Source organism: Epinephelus lanceolatus, chromosome 17, assembly GCF_041903045.1.
Source record: "Epinephelus lanceolatus isolate andai-2023 chromosome 17, ASM4190304v1, whole genome shotgun sequence".
Lineage (NCBI taxonomy): Eukaryota > Metazoa > Chordata > Actinopteri > Perciformes > Serranidae > Epinephelus > Epinephelus lanceolatus.
The window spans coordinates 23,479,067-23,500,426 of NC_135750.1; the positions used below are offsets into that span (position 1 = coordinate 23,479,067).

The 21,360-nt window shown below is 38.6% G+C and overlaps 1 protein-coding gene across 4 annotated transcripts; it reads left to right on the plus strand.

Moving 5' to 3' along the window:
* The first annotated feature begins 1,283 nt into the window (after positions 1-1,283).
* Positions 1,284-16,892, plus strand: fbxo9 (F-box protein 9). 4 transcript variants are annotated; one of them, XM_033613363.2, is made up of 13 exons: positions 1,284-1,388; positions 9,412-9,483; positions 9,928-10,059; positions 10,167-10,224; positions 10,545-10,644; positions 11,665-11,792; positions 11,894-12,008; positions 12,210-12,328; positions 14,209-14,299; positions 14,382-14,477; positions 14,587-14,680; positions 16,231-16,385; positions 16,466-16,892. In XM_033613363.2, the coding sequence occupies exons 1-13, from the start codon at positions 1,299-1,301 to the stop codon at positions 16,572-16,574; spliced, it is 1,359 nt and encodes a 452-aa protein (XP_033469254.1). In that variant the 5' UTR covers positions 1,284-1,298; the 3' UTR covers positions 16,575-16,892. The 4 variants fall into 4 exon arrangements, with proteins under 4 accessions (XP_033469254.1, XP_033469255.1, XP_033469256.1 ...); XM_033613364.2 differs by having other exon boundaries at positions 9,931-10,059; XM_033613365.2 differs by lacking the exon at positions 1,284-1,388 and adding an exon at positions 6,848-7,005.
* Positions 16,893-21,360: the final 4,468 nt, after the last annotated feature.

The following is a 21,360-nucleotide window of genomic DNA, read 5'->3' on the forward strand; positions in this document are numbered from 1 at the left end:
ACTGCACACATTAGTGGATAAACTAGATCCATACCAAGTCAAATACTTCACAAGAAGTAAAACGGCAAATAAATACACGAGTACAAGTTCTTTCCCCAAGACCCAAATTAAAAAATAGCAACATTTTCACCAGGAAAATATACCTACTTATCAAAGGTAAAAGTACTTCTTTCAGAGTGTTAAATTATTATGTATTTTTATTTCAACAGGTAATTAACTGATGTATTACAAGAGGTCTTTTGATATCGTAACGGTGATGTTGAGCTATTATGGATGGAGCCTATTGTATATTCTTTTTTGTTATAATTCACGTTACTGATTTTGGTTAGGTTGGTACGTGACAGTTCTACGCATCAAATGAGACATTCAATCTCAACAAACAAAAATAAAAACACAGTACAAACAGGGTAATAGAGATTTGTACACGAAGGGGTACAGCACCAGTCCCAGTCTGCCAAAAAACACATTAAAATTATTAGTGATAATAATAATTTTAAAAAATAATAAATACAAAAATAGGCAGGGCAAGACTAAACATAAATCTCACTTCCAGGCCTGCAGACAATGCAAAATAATTCCCCCAGATTGGTCCTTGAGCACGTTTCTAGCAGCTGTAATGACTCCAGCCATAACAACTGAGAATTCATCCCTTGACACATTATACACTTGTGATCTGTCCCCCAATAAACACAGTCTTGGAGACACTGGCAATGTCGTACTTAGCCATTAACTCACGTGTCTGAGAATTTTACTCAGGGCTGAATGAGTGGGCCTATGGTATTTTCTATCCTAACTAGCTCATGATATGTTTTGCATGTCTTGATCTGCAAAGTAACTGTCAAATAAATGTAGTGAAGGACAAAGTAGGTTACAACATTCCTCTCTGAAATGTGGTACAGTGGAAGTGTACTGGGATTTTAGCGTAAGCTGGACGAGTCATGAAATTATATTTTACGTATGTTTTTATGACTTTGGCAGTTGATGAGTTACGCCCAAGTATCTGACCAAACCAGCTGTTTCCATACACTTGAAAAACTAGTCTGCTACATTGCCAGAGGACCTGCCTTGAGCAGCTCTGCTATTGGACAACACACAAAAGCTTTCAGAACTCAGAGAATTTGACACATTTTCGCTGTGGCGAGTCTGGCAACCCTCGGGAAGTTATCAGTCATCACTTTTCAGGGAAAGTTTATCAGGTTTTATGATTTTCATGGCTGACTGTTGTTTTGGACATTTGCAATCTGAGGTTAAAGTTTAAAATAGCTCACCGATAGTTTGTGGAGACAATAATTCCAGTGATGTTTAACAGTTTTAGAAATGAGTCTCCTTATGAAGCGGAGCAGGTATGGAGCTACCACATCCTGATAGAGGAGCTGCTCAACACAGAGGTAGGTCTGTTATTTTATTCTGCAGTTAAATGACAGTTGAATGAGTGGATGAATAAATGAATGACTGTTAAATATGTAGCAGTTTTTACACTGTATTTGGGGACCCATCACATTCTATGATTAGGAATGTCGCAGTAAATGTCACATTTGGATAGCTTTTACCGAACAATGGTGTAAAGTATTTGCTATAGGGTCACGCGTTTTGACAGCAGTAACACAGAGCCAGTATTGAATAGGTTACTTACACTTCTCCTGTCAATGTTTGGTCAACTCATAATGGGCGACAGATTTTGGAGTAACACCTGTCACATGACTGCTGTATTACTACAACTAGATTACTCAAATGCTACTGGGACAGAAATGTAAAGTCAATGCTGTTGTAGCTACTGCCATTATGGGAAAATATTTAATGTGTTTCACTGATCTTTTTTTTTTTTTTTTTTTAAGATCTTTTTCTCAGAGGTAAAACCCCTAGGCCTATTTGATTGATAGGATATACAGTGCCCTCCAAAAGTATTGGAACAGTGAGGCCAATTCGTTTACTTTTGTTGTAGACTGAAAACATTTGGGTTTGACATCAAAAGATGAATATGAGACAAGAGATCAACATTTCAGCTTTTATTTCCAGGTATTTACATCTGGATCTGATACACAACTTAGAAGATAGCATTATTTGTAATGGAACACAGAATTTTTAGGTGAGCAAAAGTATTGGAACATATAAACTTAAAATAGATTAAAGTGAATGAGACTTAATATTTAGTTGCAAATCCTTTGTTTTCAATAACTGCATCAAGCCTGTGACCCACTGACATCACCAAACTTTTGCATTCTTCTTTTGTGATGCTTTTCCAGGCTTTCACCGCAGCCTCTTTCAGTTGTTGTTTGTTTTGGGGGGTTACTCCCTTCAGTCTCCTCTTTAGCAGGTAAAATGCATGCTCTATTGGGTTTAAGTCTGGAGACTGACTTGGCCAGTCTAAAACTTCCACTTCTTGCCCCTGATGAACTCCTTTGTTGTTTTGGCAGTGTGTTTTGGGTCGTTATCTTGCTGCATGATGAAGGATCTCCCAATCAGTTTGGTTGCATCTTTCTTTAAATTAGCAGACAAAATGTTTCTGTAGACTACTGAGTTAATTTTGCTGCTGCCATCATGTGTTACATCATCAATGAAGATGAAAGAGCCCGTCCCAGAAGAAGCCATGCAAGCCCAAGCCATGACATTACCTCCACTGTGTTTCACAGATGAGCTTGTACGTTTGGGATCATGAGCAGATCCTTTCTTTCTCCAAACTTTCGCCTTTCCATCACTTTGGAAAAAGTTAATCTTTGTCTCATCAGTCCATAAAACTTTTTCCCAGAATTTTTGAGGCTCATCTCTGTACCTTTTGGCAAATTCCAACCTGGCCTTCCTATTCTTCTTGCTAATGAGTGGTTTGCATCTTCTGGTGTAGCCTCTGTACTTTTGTTCATGAAGTTTTGTGCAAACAGTAGATTGTGACACCTTCACTCCTGCCCTCTGGAGGTTGTTGCTGATGTCACTAACAGTTGTTTTAGGGTCTTTCTTTACAGCTCTCACAATGTTTCTGTCATCGACTGCTGATGTTTTCCTTGGTCTACCTGTTCGACGTCTGTTGCTTAGTACACCAGTGGTTTCTTTCTTCTTCAGGACATTCCAAATGGTTGTACTGGCTATGGCCAATGTTTGTGCAATGGCTCTGATTGATTGTCCATCTTCTCTCAGATTCACAATTGCTTCTTTTTCACCCATAGACAGCTCTCTGGTTTTCACGTTGGTTCCACCTCTAAATGCAGTCTGCACAGGCAAAACCTATCGTACCCAATCTGAAACTGAGCTCAGACATCCAGTGCTATTTATTGTTTGAATAATCAATGTAATTGGGAGACACCTGGGCAACAAAACACACCTGTCAGTCACATGTTCCAATACTTTTGCTCTCATGAAAAATGGGTGGGTTCAAACAAAAGGTGCTATCTTCTAAGTTGTGTATCAGATCCAGATGTAAATACCTGGAAATAAAAGCTGAAATGTTGATCTCTTGTCCCATATTCATCTTTTGATGTCAAACCCAAATATTTTCAGTCTACAACAAAAATAAAGGAATTGGCCTCACTGTTCCAATACTTTTGGAGGGCACTGTAAATCAGCAACAGTTTTGATAATCAGTCAATAAATAGTTTATGAAGCAACAATGCCAAAAATTTGTTGATTCCAGCATCTCAAATGTAAAAAATATGCTACTTTTACTCTGTTTTATGTTATTGTAAATAGAATATACTTTGCTTTCAGATTATTGACTGGTCAAAACAAGCCATCTGATGATGTCACCTTGAGTTACAGAAACTTCAGTGGTCATTTTGTACTATTTTCTGTCATTTTAGATCAAACAACTGAATGGGATAATAATTGGCAGATAAATTGGTATTGGAAATAATTGTTACTTGCAGCCAACTACTAGGCCTATTACTAATAATAATATTATAAACAATTATAACAATTACACTAATAAAAACTCAACTTCAGCTTTAAAATAATGATTGTCTAGGAACATTCAAGTATTGTTCCATACAGGTTCTGTAAAGCTTTTACAGATATACATTTTTGGGAATGTTCCTGGAACCATTATACCTTAGGGGAACATTCCCTGAACACTATTTGATGGTTTCAAAAACATCTTTTGTGAGGGCCCCACAGACAGTAAAAATAATTGACATAGCTACCAAAACGTCACCCACTGGTTTGTGGACTCTTGTTTTTAAGCCTTGTTTGTCACTTCGGCTGTCGCCTTCTTGGTTTTTTGGAGTCAGAGGTGACTATATGTGGGTGAGAGGCTGGTGCTAAGGAGGAGCGAGGGGTGGATCTGACTGAGAAGCAGCCTGTCACTCAAAGAGGCATCAATTATGCGTAACGTTATGCCATATAATATGTAAATGGGTAAGTTAAATAAAAATTCACCCCCTGTTTACAGGTGACATGAACAAGGAAATTAGCTACAGAGACCAAAACCATTTTTTGTATCAGTGTGTAAGCATTTTTATTTATGCTGGTAAAATGGGCATTTTAACATGGAGGTCTATGGGGATATAATGATGGCTGACTCCTCATACGTGAAGCCAAAACATCTTGATCACCCCCTGGTGGCTGGCTGCAGTACAGGTTATAAAGCCTGCCCCCTTCATGGTAGTGAATGGGACATGAGCCAAACTAAAAACCCAAAGTACAATACATGTGGAATACATTTTTCCCAAAGATCGTTTCTGTCTATGGTAGTTCTTATCACACTGATGTTTGTTCAAATGTTTGTTTTTTCTGATAAGTCTGGTTTTAAGGAGATATTTAATGCTGTAAAATGGTACTTTGACACTATAATTGACAGCTGTGTGTGCCAGTCAGTGTGCTCACATTCAATGGCGCTGCTCACAATCTGTCAGACAGGTGTTTAGGCATGAACGCTTCCACTGCGGGATTGCCACCGCAGACTCTGGCTCCAAATGATGTCACCTGCACAAGATGGCATTGGCCCTATCTGGGATATTTTGGCTTTACTAACACATACTGGGAGTGAGTGGGGACTCATCATCCATCTTGATATACAGTCTACGGGACTAATCAGCCTCTGGAGCCAGCCTCAAGTGGCCACTTAAAGAACTGCAGTTTTAGGCCCAGAGCACACTGCCTGTCTTTAAATTGAATGGCTCTAGTAAAAACACACTTGCTGCATCTTTTTTATTGTTGCCAGGCAATTTTTTGATTTCACAGTAATCTAGTTCCTAAAATGTTCAGGTAGAGGGTACTTGCTGTAGCTCTGGCTGAGGGTGAGAGGCTGTCAGCAAATAGTTTGTTGGGCACAGGGAAACGGAGATCTCTGTGGGTACATGAGACCCTAAAAAAGAGGGTAGATCACAGAGAGTACCTCCATGATGTCCATTTCCAAGCATATTTCAGGATGACTCAGGTGCAGTTTGACAACCTGCTGTCTATCGTCAAGCCGTATAGCTCTGGGTATCCAGCAACCGCTACCACCAGTTTCTCCTCCATTATTCAGCAGCTGTAAACTTGTTGTCATGACCGCCACAGTACAGATGACGTGGGACACTTTTCTGCTCTGAGTTAAAGTTTTTTTTCAATGTGTAATTTTTCTAGAGGAGTTCAGAGTGTCCTGGTGCCTAGAGCGCAGAAACGCGAGGCATGTAGCAATGCAAAAACTGCGAGCAAATGCTTCATTCTCATTAAAAACGAATACAAAAAGCTGCCTCCAGCTGCTAAAATGCTTTCTGTGTGATTGTGATTCCATGTTGGCTTCATTTTTCAGACCAAGAGGTTCCTGCTTGGAGGGCCCCAGCATGTTTAGTGGCTGCGTTGCTTGTGTTTTATATATAGCTTATATAGCATCAACTTTGATAGCCTGACAGCATGTTTTCATGCCAGTCTCATTTGTCAGAATCAATGAGTGTGGTTACATGGACATGAATAATCCATTTATGATTGGGTTTTTGGAGTATCTGGTTCATGTGTTTGAGCGTGTAAACACCATATTCTGTTAATAAGAAACCCAAACATGCTAGCTGAGATACTCTGAAAGTAACTGGGATGTGTATGGGGAACGTGAATAACCCTATTTCTCTGTGCTCATGCAAACATGTTTCAAATATGATCATAAATGGAATAAGCCTTATAAATGGGTTATTCATGCCCATTTACTTGCACTGATAGATGGGTTAGTAGGTTACTGACACTTCCCCTACCAATGTTTGGTCAACTCTGAATGGATGACAGATTTTGGAATGACATCTGTCACATGACTGATGTATTACATTAGCCTACTAAAATGCTACTGGGGCAGAAATGTGATTTCAATGCCATTTTAGCTACTGTCATAATGGGAAAATATTTAATGTGTTTCACTAATCTTTTTTAATGCACTATTTAGATCTTTTTCTCAGAGGTGAAACCCCTAGGCCTATTTGATTGACAGAAAATAGGCGATAGTTTTGATAATCAGTCAATAAATCAAATAGTTTATGAAGCAATGATGCCAAAAAATTGTTGGTTCTAGCATCTCACATGTGAAGATATTCTTTTTTCACTCTGTCTTATATTAATGTAAATAGATCATATTTTGGGTGATTAAAAAAATCTCTTGAATAAGACTGTTGTCCTTTAGTTGATCCCTCATGCATGTCTACTGTGTTGTCTATAGTCTCAGAACTGGGCCATATCGATTATATCGACCTGTGGATTCATTGTATATTTATTCAGTTCATTATTTATTACAGCTTTTTATTTCATTTATTAGTTACAATTTACGTTGATTTTCTTATTGCAGATGCTTTAAAATTTGATTTATTGATTGGTGAATGAATCATGTTTCACCCTCCATACAAACCAACCTGCTCCTCTCCGTCCGTCTCCAACTTCGCCACACTTCCTGACTTCCTGTGTCACTGAAGCTCCGGGCCACTCAGCGGAATGGCTGCGTTCCTGCGAGCTCGTAAATATGTCCGTTGTGTTGTCCGTTTCTCCGACCGTGAACTGTAAACGCTAGTGTTGATCACTTGTGAAGTTTACCAAGGAGACGTCCTAGCCGAGCCTGTCATGGTGGGTCACCGTGCTTTTACCTGTTATCCACACAGATAGGTGTTAGCATGTTAGCTAGCTAACGGAGCTAACGTCACCTGGATTCCTGTAGCTGCAGTTGAGTTGCGCGACGTGTCTCTCCAGGGGCTGACTTGTTACCAAACATTGACATGTTACATACGAATTTATCGATTTAAGTCCTTGTAAATTACATACAGTAACGAGACTGTGGCAATTGCATTAATTCTGTGTATCTGTCATTGAGGTAACGTTAGCATGGACCTGCATGGGGGTGTGTAGCAGTCGTGTGTTGTTTGTAACTAGATTAAGGTTTTAACTTCAGGAGCAGCCAAGTTTATTGAACAAGTTTCCCAGTTTGGGCACATTTCCCCACAAGATTATTAAAATCCATGCACTTGCACTGTTTGCGTAATTTCCCAAAAGCAACACCACGTGTGTTTTACACAGTTTGCAGCAGCATGGCACTAAATAAATAATGAATTAATCAAATGGTTTCTGTTCATCACATGTACACCTCGGGATGTACTGTGAAGTAAGTCTAAGCATCACAAAACTGTGAAAATAACAACAAAAACAATGTGTAATACAGATAATTAAAAACATTTGGCATTAAAAAAATCCAGTATGGAACAAGGAAATAAAATATATTTTCCTTGGGATGAAATATGCACTATATTGCTATATTGAGCCATTAAAAGTAGGTATAAACTTCAGGTTTAATGCGTAAATAAAGCCTTTTTAACTTGAATTTACTGATCTGACAATTGGCCTTACACAACATGCAAGAGGAGGAGTTACAAACCACTGTGTGGTAAATTTAAAATAGTTTGTGGATTACCTAACATTTGAGTTTCCTGATGAATGAATGTATGACAGGCATAGTCTGTATTTTACTTTTGCATGAAGATAGCACGACTGCAAACCTTATCCTACCCAAAAATGCTTTTAATTGATGAATTTGTTTTTAGTAAGCTCAGGTTTTACTGGTTCAGTTGGTAAACTTTGCATATCACCCACAGCCCATCCCTTCATGTTATGAGGCCCTTTGTTTTCCACTGCAGACAAACAAGTCAGGGATTGTTTGTAAATGTCAACTGTTACGTCTGTGTCTGTCCTGTACCTCATAACCGGTTTAAGACCAATAAACCTAAACAGGATATAGACCTCTGAATCATATCTTTAATTTGTTGCAGTGCAGTCTTACTATCAGGCTGCCACCACTCTTCCTGCTTCCTCCGCAGTTTGAAGTCGGACTTCAGGCTGAGTAGATTTGTGGTGGCCACATGAGCAATTTATTGTACAGTTACAGGCAGCAGTGGAGATGGGTGTGACATCACAGTCTGACTTGAACAAGATAAAACCACACTGCATGAGTGTTGTTATGCTCAATGTAGGGGAAGCTAAAGCACAACAGGAAACGGTCTCTTTGAGGATGCAGTTAATGTTTGTATTGATTAATATTTCTCTTGCTTTTACCAAATGAATGAATAATTTACTTTGAGAAAATGTTAGAAAGTAGAGAAAATTGCAATCGCAAGTAATGTCTTTAAATTGCTTGTTCTGTCTCACAGTCCAGTGGTATATCGGCTGATGATATCAGCTCATTTTCTAAAATATTAAGTTTTCTTAAGACAGATCCCTTAGATTTTTTTTAAAATAATTGTGACCAAGATACAGTTAAAAAGGACATTTAATAGTTGAAAAATCACCTTATCAGTGCTCTCTCGTAGACAAACTCTGCAATATGGAGACCATTTCTATATCAACTCAGATCTAGTTCTGCATTTTCTTGTTACTTACCAGCCAACATTTACACAGATAACGATGTATCTGCAATATGTCTGTGATGGCCTGGGGGGTTTATTGGGCTTCCTCTGTTTACAATTATATAAAACAAAAAAAACAGCAGCATATCCTCATGTGAGAGAAGCTGGAACCAGAAGATATTTTGCAATTTACCTTCAGGAATGACATTGAAGTGACAAAGTGGTTCTCAAAAAAGGCTAACGCCAACAGCCAAAATAACAAAAAAGGGAAGTCTAGTAGACTAAACAAAGAATAAACTACCCAACAGAGGCAGAGAATGACATCGCAGTTACAACCTATCTGTTTAACACAGAACAAACCCATGACAGAAAGACAACCCCAGAGCTTCTCCACAAAGTACTAATACTTAATACAGTAAAAGGAGGTCAGTGTGGCTGGGTGAGGAGCTGAATGTTTTGCACTGGCATCAGCAGTTTTCTGTACTTTGTAGTACAGGTTGATGTCACCTGGGAAACCAGTCATGTGGAAGAACATGCACACCCAAAAGCTTAACAAATCCACAACCACAGTACTAACAGGTTTGAGAACAAACAGCTCCTGTGATGGGTTTAAATAATATTTTGCATCTTCCATGTACAGGCTGAAGATAATACAGATATGGGAGGTACTATCGAGGATGAAGATGAAGGATCAGATGACCCAAATCTTCAGGTGAGAGTTCTTCTACAGTGTGGACACATAGTAGATGGCAATCAGTATTCTCTTTTCTTATTTATAAATTAATGCTTGTGTTAATGTCAGCTGGACTTTACCGAAGCCAGTCATGATGTGAGAGTATTTCTTTATGTTCTGTTTTGCTGTTTTCTTATTTGACTCTGTTCTTGTTAATTGTCTTGGTTGAAAGTTAATAACCTTATTAGGTGAAAGTGTCACATAAGCCCATCACATGCAGGGTGGAATTTTGTAATTTGTTTTCTAAAAAGGTAAAATGAAGAAAAACATCAATATTCTTAATTTTCGCAGCCATGTAGAAGTTTGATGTAAGTCATTTCACACAGTTCCCATTGAGAAATCTGATCAACCTGCTGTTATAGTAGGATTGAGGACAAAGAAGCATTGTTTTGGGCACCTAATAACTTTTTGATTGAATTGCAGCAGGAGCTCAATGCGTTCAGAGCTCAGTGGATGTCGGAACTCAAACCGAGCTCTGACATAAGTGGACTGAACAGCCGAATGCTGCAATCGAAAGGTCTGAAGAGGACACAAGATATCGCCAGGGAAGAGAAAGTAAGTTACGAAATGATTTCTCTTTAGGTGATGTAGATGTATTGTGGAGAGCTTTCACTTAAATGTACACTGCTGTTGAATGACTGATGTGGTTTGTCCTCCCTCAGGCCACAGAGCTGTTCTTGAGAGCTGTTGAGGAGGAGCAGAATGGAGCTGTCTATGAGGGTGTGTATGCTGGGTACATGGTGTTCAAGGTCACCTGTGAAAGGATGAAATGATCACAAAAAAGAAATTCTTTAGAAACTAATATAATGCCACAGTTGATTCACAGAGTAAGCTTGTGTCAAAGTCTACAATATATCCGATTTTTGAAATAATACAGACATTTCTAACCATCAGTAATGGCCTTTAATGAAACTCTGATGTCATAGCGATTGTGTAATTTTTTAATTGTATGAAAAACAAGAACAGGTAGTGGCGATGCTTGAGTATTTCACTTTTATTTTCTTATTCAGGTATAATTAAACATTTTTCTTGTTGTGCAGCTATCAAGTTCTATCGCATGGCTATGCAGCTTGTGCCTGACATTGAGTTTAAAATCAACTACAGCCGTCCTTCTGATGCAGACCGAGTTGGAGGAAACTAGTAAGCTTCTTTGTATTTTTGGATATTGGCACACTTGATTGTCAAAGTTTCAGTCTACAGTGTCTTTTAACATGCTGTGGAAGGTCTGTATTTTGAAATACTGATCTTTTTTTTTTTTTGCTTTTCTTAAACCTTTTAACTGTATACATTAATTTCCTTCAAATTCATATGGTCATTATAGGGATAGGTCTGTCCTTTTGGATACCAAAAAAGTACCTGATGCCTTGCCTTTAAATTAAAGAGTCTACACGGCAGACAGTGCCTAACCCAAATAATTTTTTAATCACCTTTCAGGACTAAAATTACCACAATATTCATTTGCAATGTTAACTTAAGGTTTAATACATTAAAGAGAAAGTTTTCAGAAGGGTCATGAAGCCAGGATTGGTGATGTGGGCTGTCTGTAGATTGTATAAAATAATGGACGTAGCCATCGCGACGTCAGCAATTGGTTTGTGGACTTGTGTTTTGAAGCCTATTTAGGCTGTCGCTGTCTAAACTTGTTTGAGCCCAGAGTGACTGTATTTGGATTAGAGGGTGGAGCTGACTCATAGACTGTGGTGATGCCTCGCTGGCAGCCTGTCACTCAAAGCGGCCCCGCCCTTATTTATGCATAACTTTAAGCCCCAGTGAAATGTAAACAGTTGAGATATGTAAGAACTCACCCCCCGTACAGTTGTCATGAATGAGGAAATTAGCCAAAGAGATGAAAACTGTTTCTTGTACCAGACTGTAAACATGTTTGTCTAAGTTGTAAAATTGGACATTTTAACATGGGGGTCTATGGGGATTGACTCGCATTTGGAGCCAGCCCCAAGTGGCCATTAGAGGAACTGCAGTTTTTGGCACATCTGCGTCATTTTTCATCCTCTGAGGTTGCTGCTTGGTGCTGACCCATTCACACCAACAGCAAACATAGGTCCTTTCTTATATCTGATATGTGAATAACCCAGTGTGCAGGCTTGTGTGAGGGAAAGGAATATTGTCATGTCTTAAACTGAACATGTTTTTTCATTGCAGCATGGAAGACAATGATGTTGATGGTGAGATCGAGGATCTACTTGCCTACTTCGAGCAGCAGCTCACACTGGAAAGCTTTCCAAAGATCTGCACTCCTGAGTTGGATTTGACTCAGATGCACATTTCAGGTTAAAATCTGTCATTTCTTTTAAGTTGTAAAAACATCTGAAGTCATTATCAGCTTGCATCTGCTGTAACCAATGTGTTTCCTATTTTTATTTGACTGCAGCCTTGCCGCGGGAAATCCTGATGTACATATTTCGTTGGGTAGTGTCGAGTGATCTGGACATGCGAGCCCTGGAGCAGCTCTCTTTGGTTTGCCGCGGGTTTTACATTTGTGCAAGGTCAGCTTCTCTGTCACAGCAGATCACATGTGTGACAGCTTGTTTATCAGCAATGTGCTTCTCCCAGGTTTTGCTTCTCAAAACTGCTGATTTGGTATCACGCAATGAGGGATCTCACTTTGTTACTGCACGATAAAGTAATTCTGTGTGCACAATTTTAGTTTAATACAATCTTAATTGTTCATCTTTATTTCTCCTCAGGGACCCTGAGATTTGGCACTCAGCCTGTCTAAGAGTGTGGGGACGGAACTGCACCAAACTGGTGCCCTTCAAATCCTGGAGGGAGATGTTTCTGCAAAGGCCTCGTGTCCGTTTTGATGGTAATTATATTGTCACTTACAAATTTGCGATGCTCTGTCATAGTTTATTAGACCACCGGTAATGATATCTTGTGTTTCCCAACCCATATCAGCCCATCAAATTATACAGTTTAACAGCAATCATAACCCACTTTTGAGACATCCCTGCTCTTAACATGAAGCACACTGTCGCCCCCTGCAGTGAGAGGAGGTTTACAGTCACTATGTAAGAGCAGCTGCACCATTTCAATCAGTCACTGCAGAGATCTGCCAACTTTAAAATGTGATATCACTGGTGAGGGCTCCTTGATTATGGCAGAAATAATAATTACGATTATTTTGATTGATATTAAAATCATGATTATTTAACATGATTACTCATTGGCCCTGGGAACATCATGCATTTAATCAACACTAACTCTGATGTTTCTTTTTAAGACTGGGTGTCTTTTAACTTTAAATAGAATTGAACTGAAAAACAATGAAATAAATGAAAATAAACGAACTGGTTTTGTTTTGTTTTATATTATATTATATTATATTATATTATATTATATTACAGACTGCTGCTGACTGTCTGTCTTTACACTGTGCACTTTACTTCACTTTACTTTCACCATTTGCACTACTTCATATCTGCTGCCGTTGGTCATTTGCACTACATGTACATCATGTACATCCCATAGGCTGCTCTAACATGCACCTTGATCACCTTGATTGTGCATAGGTGTAGAGTATCTTCTGGTGTCTTGTCTATTAGTTATACTGCTTAGTTTTTATTTTTATTTTATATTGTTTTTATTGTATTATTATTATTCCAGTTTAGCTTTCTTTTAGCTGTTAAATTGTATGGCATTAATACTAGGTGAGAGGGAAACAGCATTTCTATTCTTCTGTATGTCCTGCATATATAGCAAATTGACAATAAAAAACTTTTGAACTTCAAACTTGAACTTTTGAATTTGTGGGGTAGCCACAAGGACGTAACACATGTTGCACATGATTGTAGTTTGTGGTGTGGAAACATTTTGGTTTTGCAAAGTCAGACTTCGAACAAAGTTTGTTTTACCTTTCTTTCTCACAACTCGCTGTTTTCAATTTTCGCTGAATTTTCTGTTTAGACTTTGGGGAGGAGAGGTTGAGCACATCTGCTGGGAAGGGGTGCACTTGATTTTCAAATTAAAAGACAAAACAGGAGCAACATTAGTAGGCTCATAATGTGGCACAAAAACACTATATATCTGGATGATGTTTTTTTGAAAATGCAGGTAGTCAAAATCATAATAAAAAATAAAATCCGATTCATTGCCATACCACTGGTCTTATGCTTGGTTTCAGTACTCGATAACACAAAATGTAGTGTGAAATTGCTGCTTCTAGTGTGCCAGCTCTGTTGTGAAAAGCACAACCAAATAATACACCACATGTGGATATAACAATGATTTAGTTTTAAAATATCATGGGCGCAGGTTTTAGGATAATTGTTAAATCCACAAAACACCAGTTTGAAAGTCACATGTGGGGTGTTGGTGGCTTAGTGGATAGAGCAGGCGCCCCACACACAAAGGCTTCGTCCTTGCCACAGTGGCCCAGGTTCAGTTCTAGCCTGCAGCCCTTTGCTGCATGTTGCTCCCTCTCTCTTTCCCACCTATCAGTTAAAAGCAAAATGCCCTCCAAAAAATATTTTTTTTAAAAAGAAATGAAAGCCACATGTCTCAAATATAAAGTTGGCTAAATATTGCCATTAAAATTATATTGGACTGACTTAGATGTTGCTTGTAAAAGTTAGCCTATTAGGCTGCCAATGTACCAGTGAATCAGTTTTCTATTATTAAAACCCCAAACAACCGATGAAGATGATTTACTGAATGTTGAACTTTCCATTCATATTATCTTCACAGGTGTTTACATCAGCAAGACATCATACATTCGTCAAGGAGAGGAATCCCTGGATGGATTTTACAGGGCTTGGCATCATGTTGAGTACTACAGGTAGATGTTTGACTTTAATCATTATTTTTAGATTCCCAGTTATTGTAGATATCACAGCTAAGTGTTGACATTGCTAACACAGGTACCTCCGGTTCTTCCCTGACGGCTTCGTCATCATGCTGACCACCCCTGAGGACCCTCTGTCTGTTGTTCCTCGCTTGCGTACCAAGAATATCAGGTACATTTTCTGTGTTCTACGGTCTCAGTTGGAGTGGACGTCATAAATAATTTCACAGGTTGAGCGGCAGCACTTTTCATGATTGTTGAATTTTGTTTCATGTTTACAGAATGGATTCTGCTCTGCTCGGTCATTTCCGTCTGTCACAGGAGACAGATAATCAAACCAAAGTTTTTGCTGTTGTCTGCAAGAAAAAGGAGGAGGTGAGAATAAGTTTGGGGTGTTTGTGGGTTGAGACAAAGACATATACTGCAGGAAAGAGCCAGTGGCCATGTACATGCTTTAAAATGGAACACCACCCAAAATAAGAATTCCATTATATTATTTCCATGGCCGAGGAAAGTTCAATCAGTATTTGTGAACATGAGCGACTCTCTCTCAGAGCCAGAAACCAGAGATTTAAGTTTCAAACCTGTGATGTCATAGGAAAGTCGAGCCTGTTTTTTTTTTCCGACCCACATAATGTTTGTCTTCTTCTTTTACACCCAAATGAGCTTGATTCGATTGTGGTGTTGTCAGATCTGAAAAAGAAGATGTACCCATATACTCTGAACATTCCCCTGAGTGCTCTTACTGTCATCTGTAACATCTTTCCCAATTTATATTCTATGGAGCAGCTCCAGACTTTATACCCTATGACATCACAAATCTCAGTGTTGAATGTGTAAGTTTTAGCACTGTAGTTTTAGATTTGGGAGAGAGTTGTTCATTTTAATTAATATTTTTGGACTGTCTAAGACCATAGGAATAAGGTGTGAAATTTGAAAATGGGTGTAGTTTCCCTTTAAAGCACTGCAGATTGGGTTTTATGTGAAATTTAAACAAAACCACCAGGCATTTTTTTGTTTTCCAACTGCAGCTAGTTATGAAATGGGGACATACTGTATATACTGATTTGGTTTTGGGTGGCTTTTTTTATTATCAAAGTTAAACACTGTAGATCAAATAAAAATTAATTACTAAATTAATTATTTACTAAATGGTAGAAAATGGGCTTCCATACTTCATCAGCTGAAAATTTAGAGGAAAGAAATATTGTAACTTGGCGCCTGTTACAAATTTAAACGTAACATTGCTTGCTACCAGGGAGTAGTAACTTAGTAGTTATACTATTTTCTGTTTCAATGCCACTGATGCACTTTTACTTTCAGAAATTTATGAGTATTGTCATCATGCTGTTGTGCTGTTAATGCAATGGCAATAAATATATGTATTTTTTTGTGAGACAACTAATTCTTAAAGAATCTGTTATTCACTGCTTTTATATTATTTAGCCTTACATGCATCAGGGGTGATAAAAGAAGAAACAAGTCTTCAACTCATCACAGTAATCTTACTAAAATTCAAATATGATTTGTTCCACTACTCCGTAACTAGTAATGCCATAGCAGAGGTATAGATTTCTGAGGAGACACAGAGGACACGTCCCCCTCAGTATTAAGAACATGTGCATTTGTCCCCCTCAGTAAAAACATCAAACTAGCAGAGGGCTTCAGATTCAAGACATTTACACTGTGAAATTGATGCAGTAAAGGCACAAACTGGTGCATAAAAATTCACCAGTATGCAGGAGTTTATTTGATTGTGTTTGATCAAAAAAAAAAAAAAACCCTTTGTCCTTGTGTCATAGTGACACCGTTACCGATTAACGCATGAACACTCACCTGTGCTGTAAATTCAAAATTTGCAACAAGAAAGTAAAACAGTAACCAGTCAGTTTGTGGCTCAGCTTGTAAACTTTATCTGTTAACAGAAAGCGACCGAGTTTCAAAGGAATCGGTTCTGCAGGCGGAACCCAGCTCCGGAGGCTGAACACAACTTCCACGTGGGACTACATCTGTCCTCTGGGGGGCGTCAGAGTTTCAGTAAGCTGGTGTGGATCCACCACTCCTGCCACATCACTTACAAGTAAGAGTCATGTGTACAAATAGCAGTAAAAAAGCATATTTCCCTATTTGTTACAGTATTGACATTAATCCTGTTTTCAGGCTCACTGGGGAAACGGTTATCACAGCGTTTGACCTGGACAGCATGTACACACCCTTCTTCTTTGCACGCGTGAAGAGTTACACTGCTTTCTCCGAGCAGCCTCTTTAAGCAGCTTGCAGACCTGCACATGATCCCACAGCAAAAGTTCATCCGTCATGTAACACGATGCATACTCCTCAGCTTGTTAATTAGTACTGCAGCTGGATTACGATGTTAATATATGAACCCTCATGTTTCCTACATGCAAACACTTTATGTTTGAGGTTTACATAATAGAATACTTATTTTCTGATTTCAGAAATTACGGTAATGTGCTGAGAGCTAAAATGATTAGCAACCTTTCCCACCTGTTCCAAGCAGTGAATGTTCATACTGTGTTTGTCTCATGGTGCACTTTCTCCCTCAAATAAACAGTGGTGAACAGAATTCCCTCTCATGGTTTGATTTGTGTTTTTTTGTATTGGCACTTATAAGTGAATTGGGCAGATGTTACAAAACTAAAACATCAGCCTCAGGGTAGTGATTTGTACTCACCCAGGTTATTGTTTATTGACTTGATTTATCTAACAATTCTTCAGCATATAACGTATGCTCGTGGCCATAGGAAAAATGATACATCATAGTAATATTACAGATATCCTGTTACACAACCTCAGTGAAAAGACATTGCAGATGTGATTTCGGACTTCTACAGTACATCATTTGTCTTGCTGAGGACACACACGGGTATAATCCACGTATTACATTTTCTGGGAACCCAGCGCGGACAGATCAAACAGGATTTGCAGAGAAAAAAAATAATGAATGTGAAAGTTGTATTGGATTAGACCAAAATGATTTGTGGCTTGTGGACTTTACTATAGTTGGTTTTTCAAAACATATTCCAAAGGAACTATAGTCCTGCAAATTCTCAATTAAAATGGCAGGTAAATCTATATCTGCTTTGTATGAGCTGATAGAGAAGGAGACAAACCAGACAGGTTGAGAAAGCAGGTTACAGGTACTCTCAGCCCTAAACCTCATATAAGATTCATGGTTTGTTTTTTCATCATACACTTACATACAGTGCAATCGGTAGTAACTAAACCGGTTATGTACTTAAAGCCTCATTAAAGTCACACCCACTCATGTCTGTACATTAAATATGAAGCTAGAACCAACAGCTGGTTAGCTTAGCTTAGCATAAACACTGCAAACAGAGGGGAAAAAGCTTGGCTTTGTCTGAAGGTGACAACCAGCCCTGCTAAAACATACTAATGTCAACTTTATATCTTGTTTGTTTAGTCTGTTAAAGCAGCCCAATTGTCAGAATAAAATGCTAGCATTTTACATTTCTGCAAACCACAGATATTTGTACATTTCATGGGTATGTTGAAGTTCAGACTACATGCGTATGGGCTAACTGTCTTATCAAGGGGAGGAGGGGATGGTGTGACACCAAGGTGAGAGCAGGCCACAAATCTGGGTGTTTTGCTGGGTTCAAATAGAGTTTATGTTTACCAAAACAGACTATATGAATGCCCATCTCTTGTAGTATTCACAGCCTCGTAACTGGAAATTTTTGAAGATCTCCAATGTCACGACTTCATGTGCATGACTTACCATGTCATAAACATGAGCTTATGAGTTCCATTTGACATGTCAGGGCATTTCTATTTGTAGTGACAAAACTAAAGCCAGAACACGATGTTTTCCGAACCAAGTGGGTTTTGTGTCTAATTCACGTTATCCATGGTGTTGTCACATCATAAAACTGAAAATTGAATTGTAAAGAAATGTATTTATCCATGTATTTCCGTTTGCTTTTTGGTTCTGGGTCACAGAGCCAGCAGGCCAAGCAAAACACCTCTCCCCAGCGACGCTTTCCAGCTCCTCCTGGGGGACCCAAGGTGTTGCCAGGCCAGATGTAATCCCTCCAGCATGTTCTGGATCTACCCAGGGGCCTCATACCAGTGGGACGTGCCCATATGTCTATATTCACTCTGGCAATTGGGTTGTTTAAAAAGTAAAGATTTCACAAAGTGGTTTTACAGGGGTTTAAGTGCTTGCTTGACTATTTCTGGTTTGGGTGTAGTCACTTCCTCTAGTCTCCTCTGGTTGCCTGGCAACCCCCAAGGGACAACAAGACCGTGGATTCCTTTTCCTGCACTCTATTTCTGTTAACAGATTTACTCTTGCTTTACACTTGAAACGTGGGAGATGTTAGGAGTTGTCCAACACATCATTTACACAGAAATGAGTAAACTGACATATGCTTACTGCAATGCTGTTTTCAGGGGAAAACCTCCACACCCTCACCCCACCCTCTCTGTCTCCCTCAGGCCATGCCCTCTGAAAAATCAGTGAGTAAGGCATTGTTTGCATAGTGGCTGGCTGGCAGACACGCCAACAAAGCTCACAAACAGTTGCTCTGTCCTCCTGTCAAATGCGAGCTATGTGTGACACGCAGCATACCAGAGCATCACGTCTGCACACAGTGCTGATGAGGAACAGGAGGTCAGACCACTTAAGTGGGAAGGACCTATAGGTGTATGTAAAGGAGGTGCTGTCTCAACATAGGTCGCTGGCTAGACATTGTGACAGAAGAGAGACAGCACAAATCACTGAACTACTTCAGTCAAAGCAGCTGTCAGGAGAGGAGCGGCTTTCTAAGAAAACATTTTTAGTAAAATTGGTTTCTTGTTGCTTGTATCTTTCTGTCTATCACCCAGGAAGCTCAGCAGCAGTTCACTGGCCCTGTGCTCCAACTCTGTCAAACTAAATTAACTAAACCTGATCCATATCAGGCTCACTTACTTTAGTTTACAGTCGAAACTAGACTATTAAAACCAAGAATACCAAACATTCCTTATTACAAAGCTTACAAAGAGTTGGAGCTGATATCAGCACTAGGAAAACACAAAAACTGTGTTCTGCTCAGATAAGATTTATGTGTAACTGAGAAAGCAGTGGAGGTTTTTTCCCTTTTGTCATGTTTGGCCTCAACATCCTCGCCTTCTTCTACAGTCCACTGAGAGCACTTATCAATAGGCCAAGACAGGAATAAAGTGAACAGACAAAGGAGACAGCACATCCGTGTTTGTATATTTAACCAGTTTATGTGTCATTTTAAAGGGTTTTATGCTACTAATTCCTAAAATAATGATTCATAGCTTTTGGGCAGACGTTTGTTTGAATCACTGATATTATAATAAAACAGTATGCCAGAGTCTTGCCTGCCAATTTGCCAATTTGATCTGCTGTAGACTAGAAGCTCAAGAAAAGCATTTCCACCATCAGTGAAAGATGGTTGTTTACAAAGACTGGTAGCAACAAACCAAACCAGCAATGAAACAATACTGACATATCAACATAGGAAATGCTATCTATATGAATTATTAATATTTAATACAGGCTTGATAAAATGTCTGAAAATCCAACATTATTAAATTTGGAAAGTATTTGTCCTCTTCTTACTTTTTCCTCCACAGAAGCCCCTATACTATGTATGATTTGTTTATTGCTGACGACATTTGGAAAAAAAAGAAAAAAAAAAGAATAAACAATCTTACTTTACTATTTGAACTCTCAATATTTATTAAGACATATCATCACCTGAGAATATAACCAAAGTAGGAATGGATTTTACTAACCCATACCCACAACACACAGCATAATTTTACTATTATGTAAATAAGTTATATAGTAATACACACAATGATGTTTTGAACAAATTTTGCAAATGAGATAACGATTTATCACTTTATTAACTTAAGAGTCTTACTACCTCTCAAATCTTAAACATTTTTTGTAAAAGTTTTGTTTATAGTTTAATTTCAAAAGCTTCTCTAAGCTAGTCTATATTACTTTGCTATGCTAAGCACAACTGCAGTTATGTCTTCTTTATTAGCTAGTTTGGACTTTTAAAACATATTAATTAAAATTCAAAAGAGGAATTACAGCCCTGTGCTTTGACCTTGATGCTAACATTAGCAGTCTATGTGACTAGCAGGTTTTAAATTTACCATGTTAATCACTGTAGTTTAGTGTGTTAGCATGCTAATGCGCTCACAGTGACAATGCCAACATACAAATGATTAGCATTACTTTTACAGTCTATGCGATTAGTAGGTATAATGTTTACCATGTTAATCCCCTGGTTAAGTGTGTTAGCATGCTAACATGCTCACAATGACAATGTTAACATGGTCATGATTAGCATTATCTTTACTGTCTAGGTGATTAGCAGGTATGTTTACCATGTTAGTCACCTTAGTTTAGTATGTTAGCATGCTAAGGCACTCACATTGACAATGCTTATATGCTCATGATTAGCACATATATATATATATATATATATATATATATGTATATATTTTTTGACCATGTTAATCACCTTAGTGTAAGCATGCTAACACGCTCAAAATAGGGTCATCCCTATGTTTCCTGGGTTCTATGTTTCCCAGGTTCTATGTTCCCCGCTTACCACCCAAAAAGTATGTTTCCCGGGTTCTATGTTCCCTGCTCAACCAAAAAGGGTTCTATGTTTCCCGCTTGGTTGAGCGGGGAACATAGAACCCGGGAAACATAGAACCTTTTTTGTGTAAGCGGGGAACATAGAACCATTTTTGCAGGGTTAAGTGGGGAACATAGAACCCGGGAAACATAGAACCCGGGAAACATAGATACGCTCCCCTCAAAATGACAATGCTTATATGCTCATGATTTGCACGTATACTGTTTACCATGTTAGTCACCTTAGTTTAGTGTGTTAGCATGCTAACATGCTCACAATGACAATGCTAACATGCTCATGATTAGCAGGTATAATATACTGTGTTTATCACCTTAGCATGTTAGCATGCTAACATTTGCTAATTAGCAATAAATTGACTGACAATCCTACATTAACATC

Bases quoted from the DNA above. Each gene is read 5' to 3' on its own strand.
- fbxo9 (XM_033613363.2), top strand. From the start codon at position 1,299: ATGTTTAACAGTTTTAGAAATGAGTCTCCTTATGAAGCGGAGCAGGTA. The intron at 10,645-11,664 runs GTAAGCTTCTTT...TTTTCATTGCAG, and splicing joins GACCGAGTTGGAGGAAACTA to CATGGAAGACAATGATGTTG. The intron at 14,300-14,381 runs GTAGATGTTTGA...TTGCTAACACAG, and splicing joins CATCATGTTGAGTACTACAG to GTACCTCCGGTTCTTCCCTG.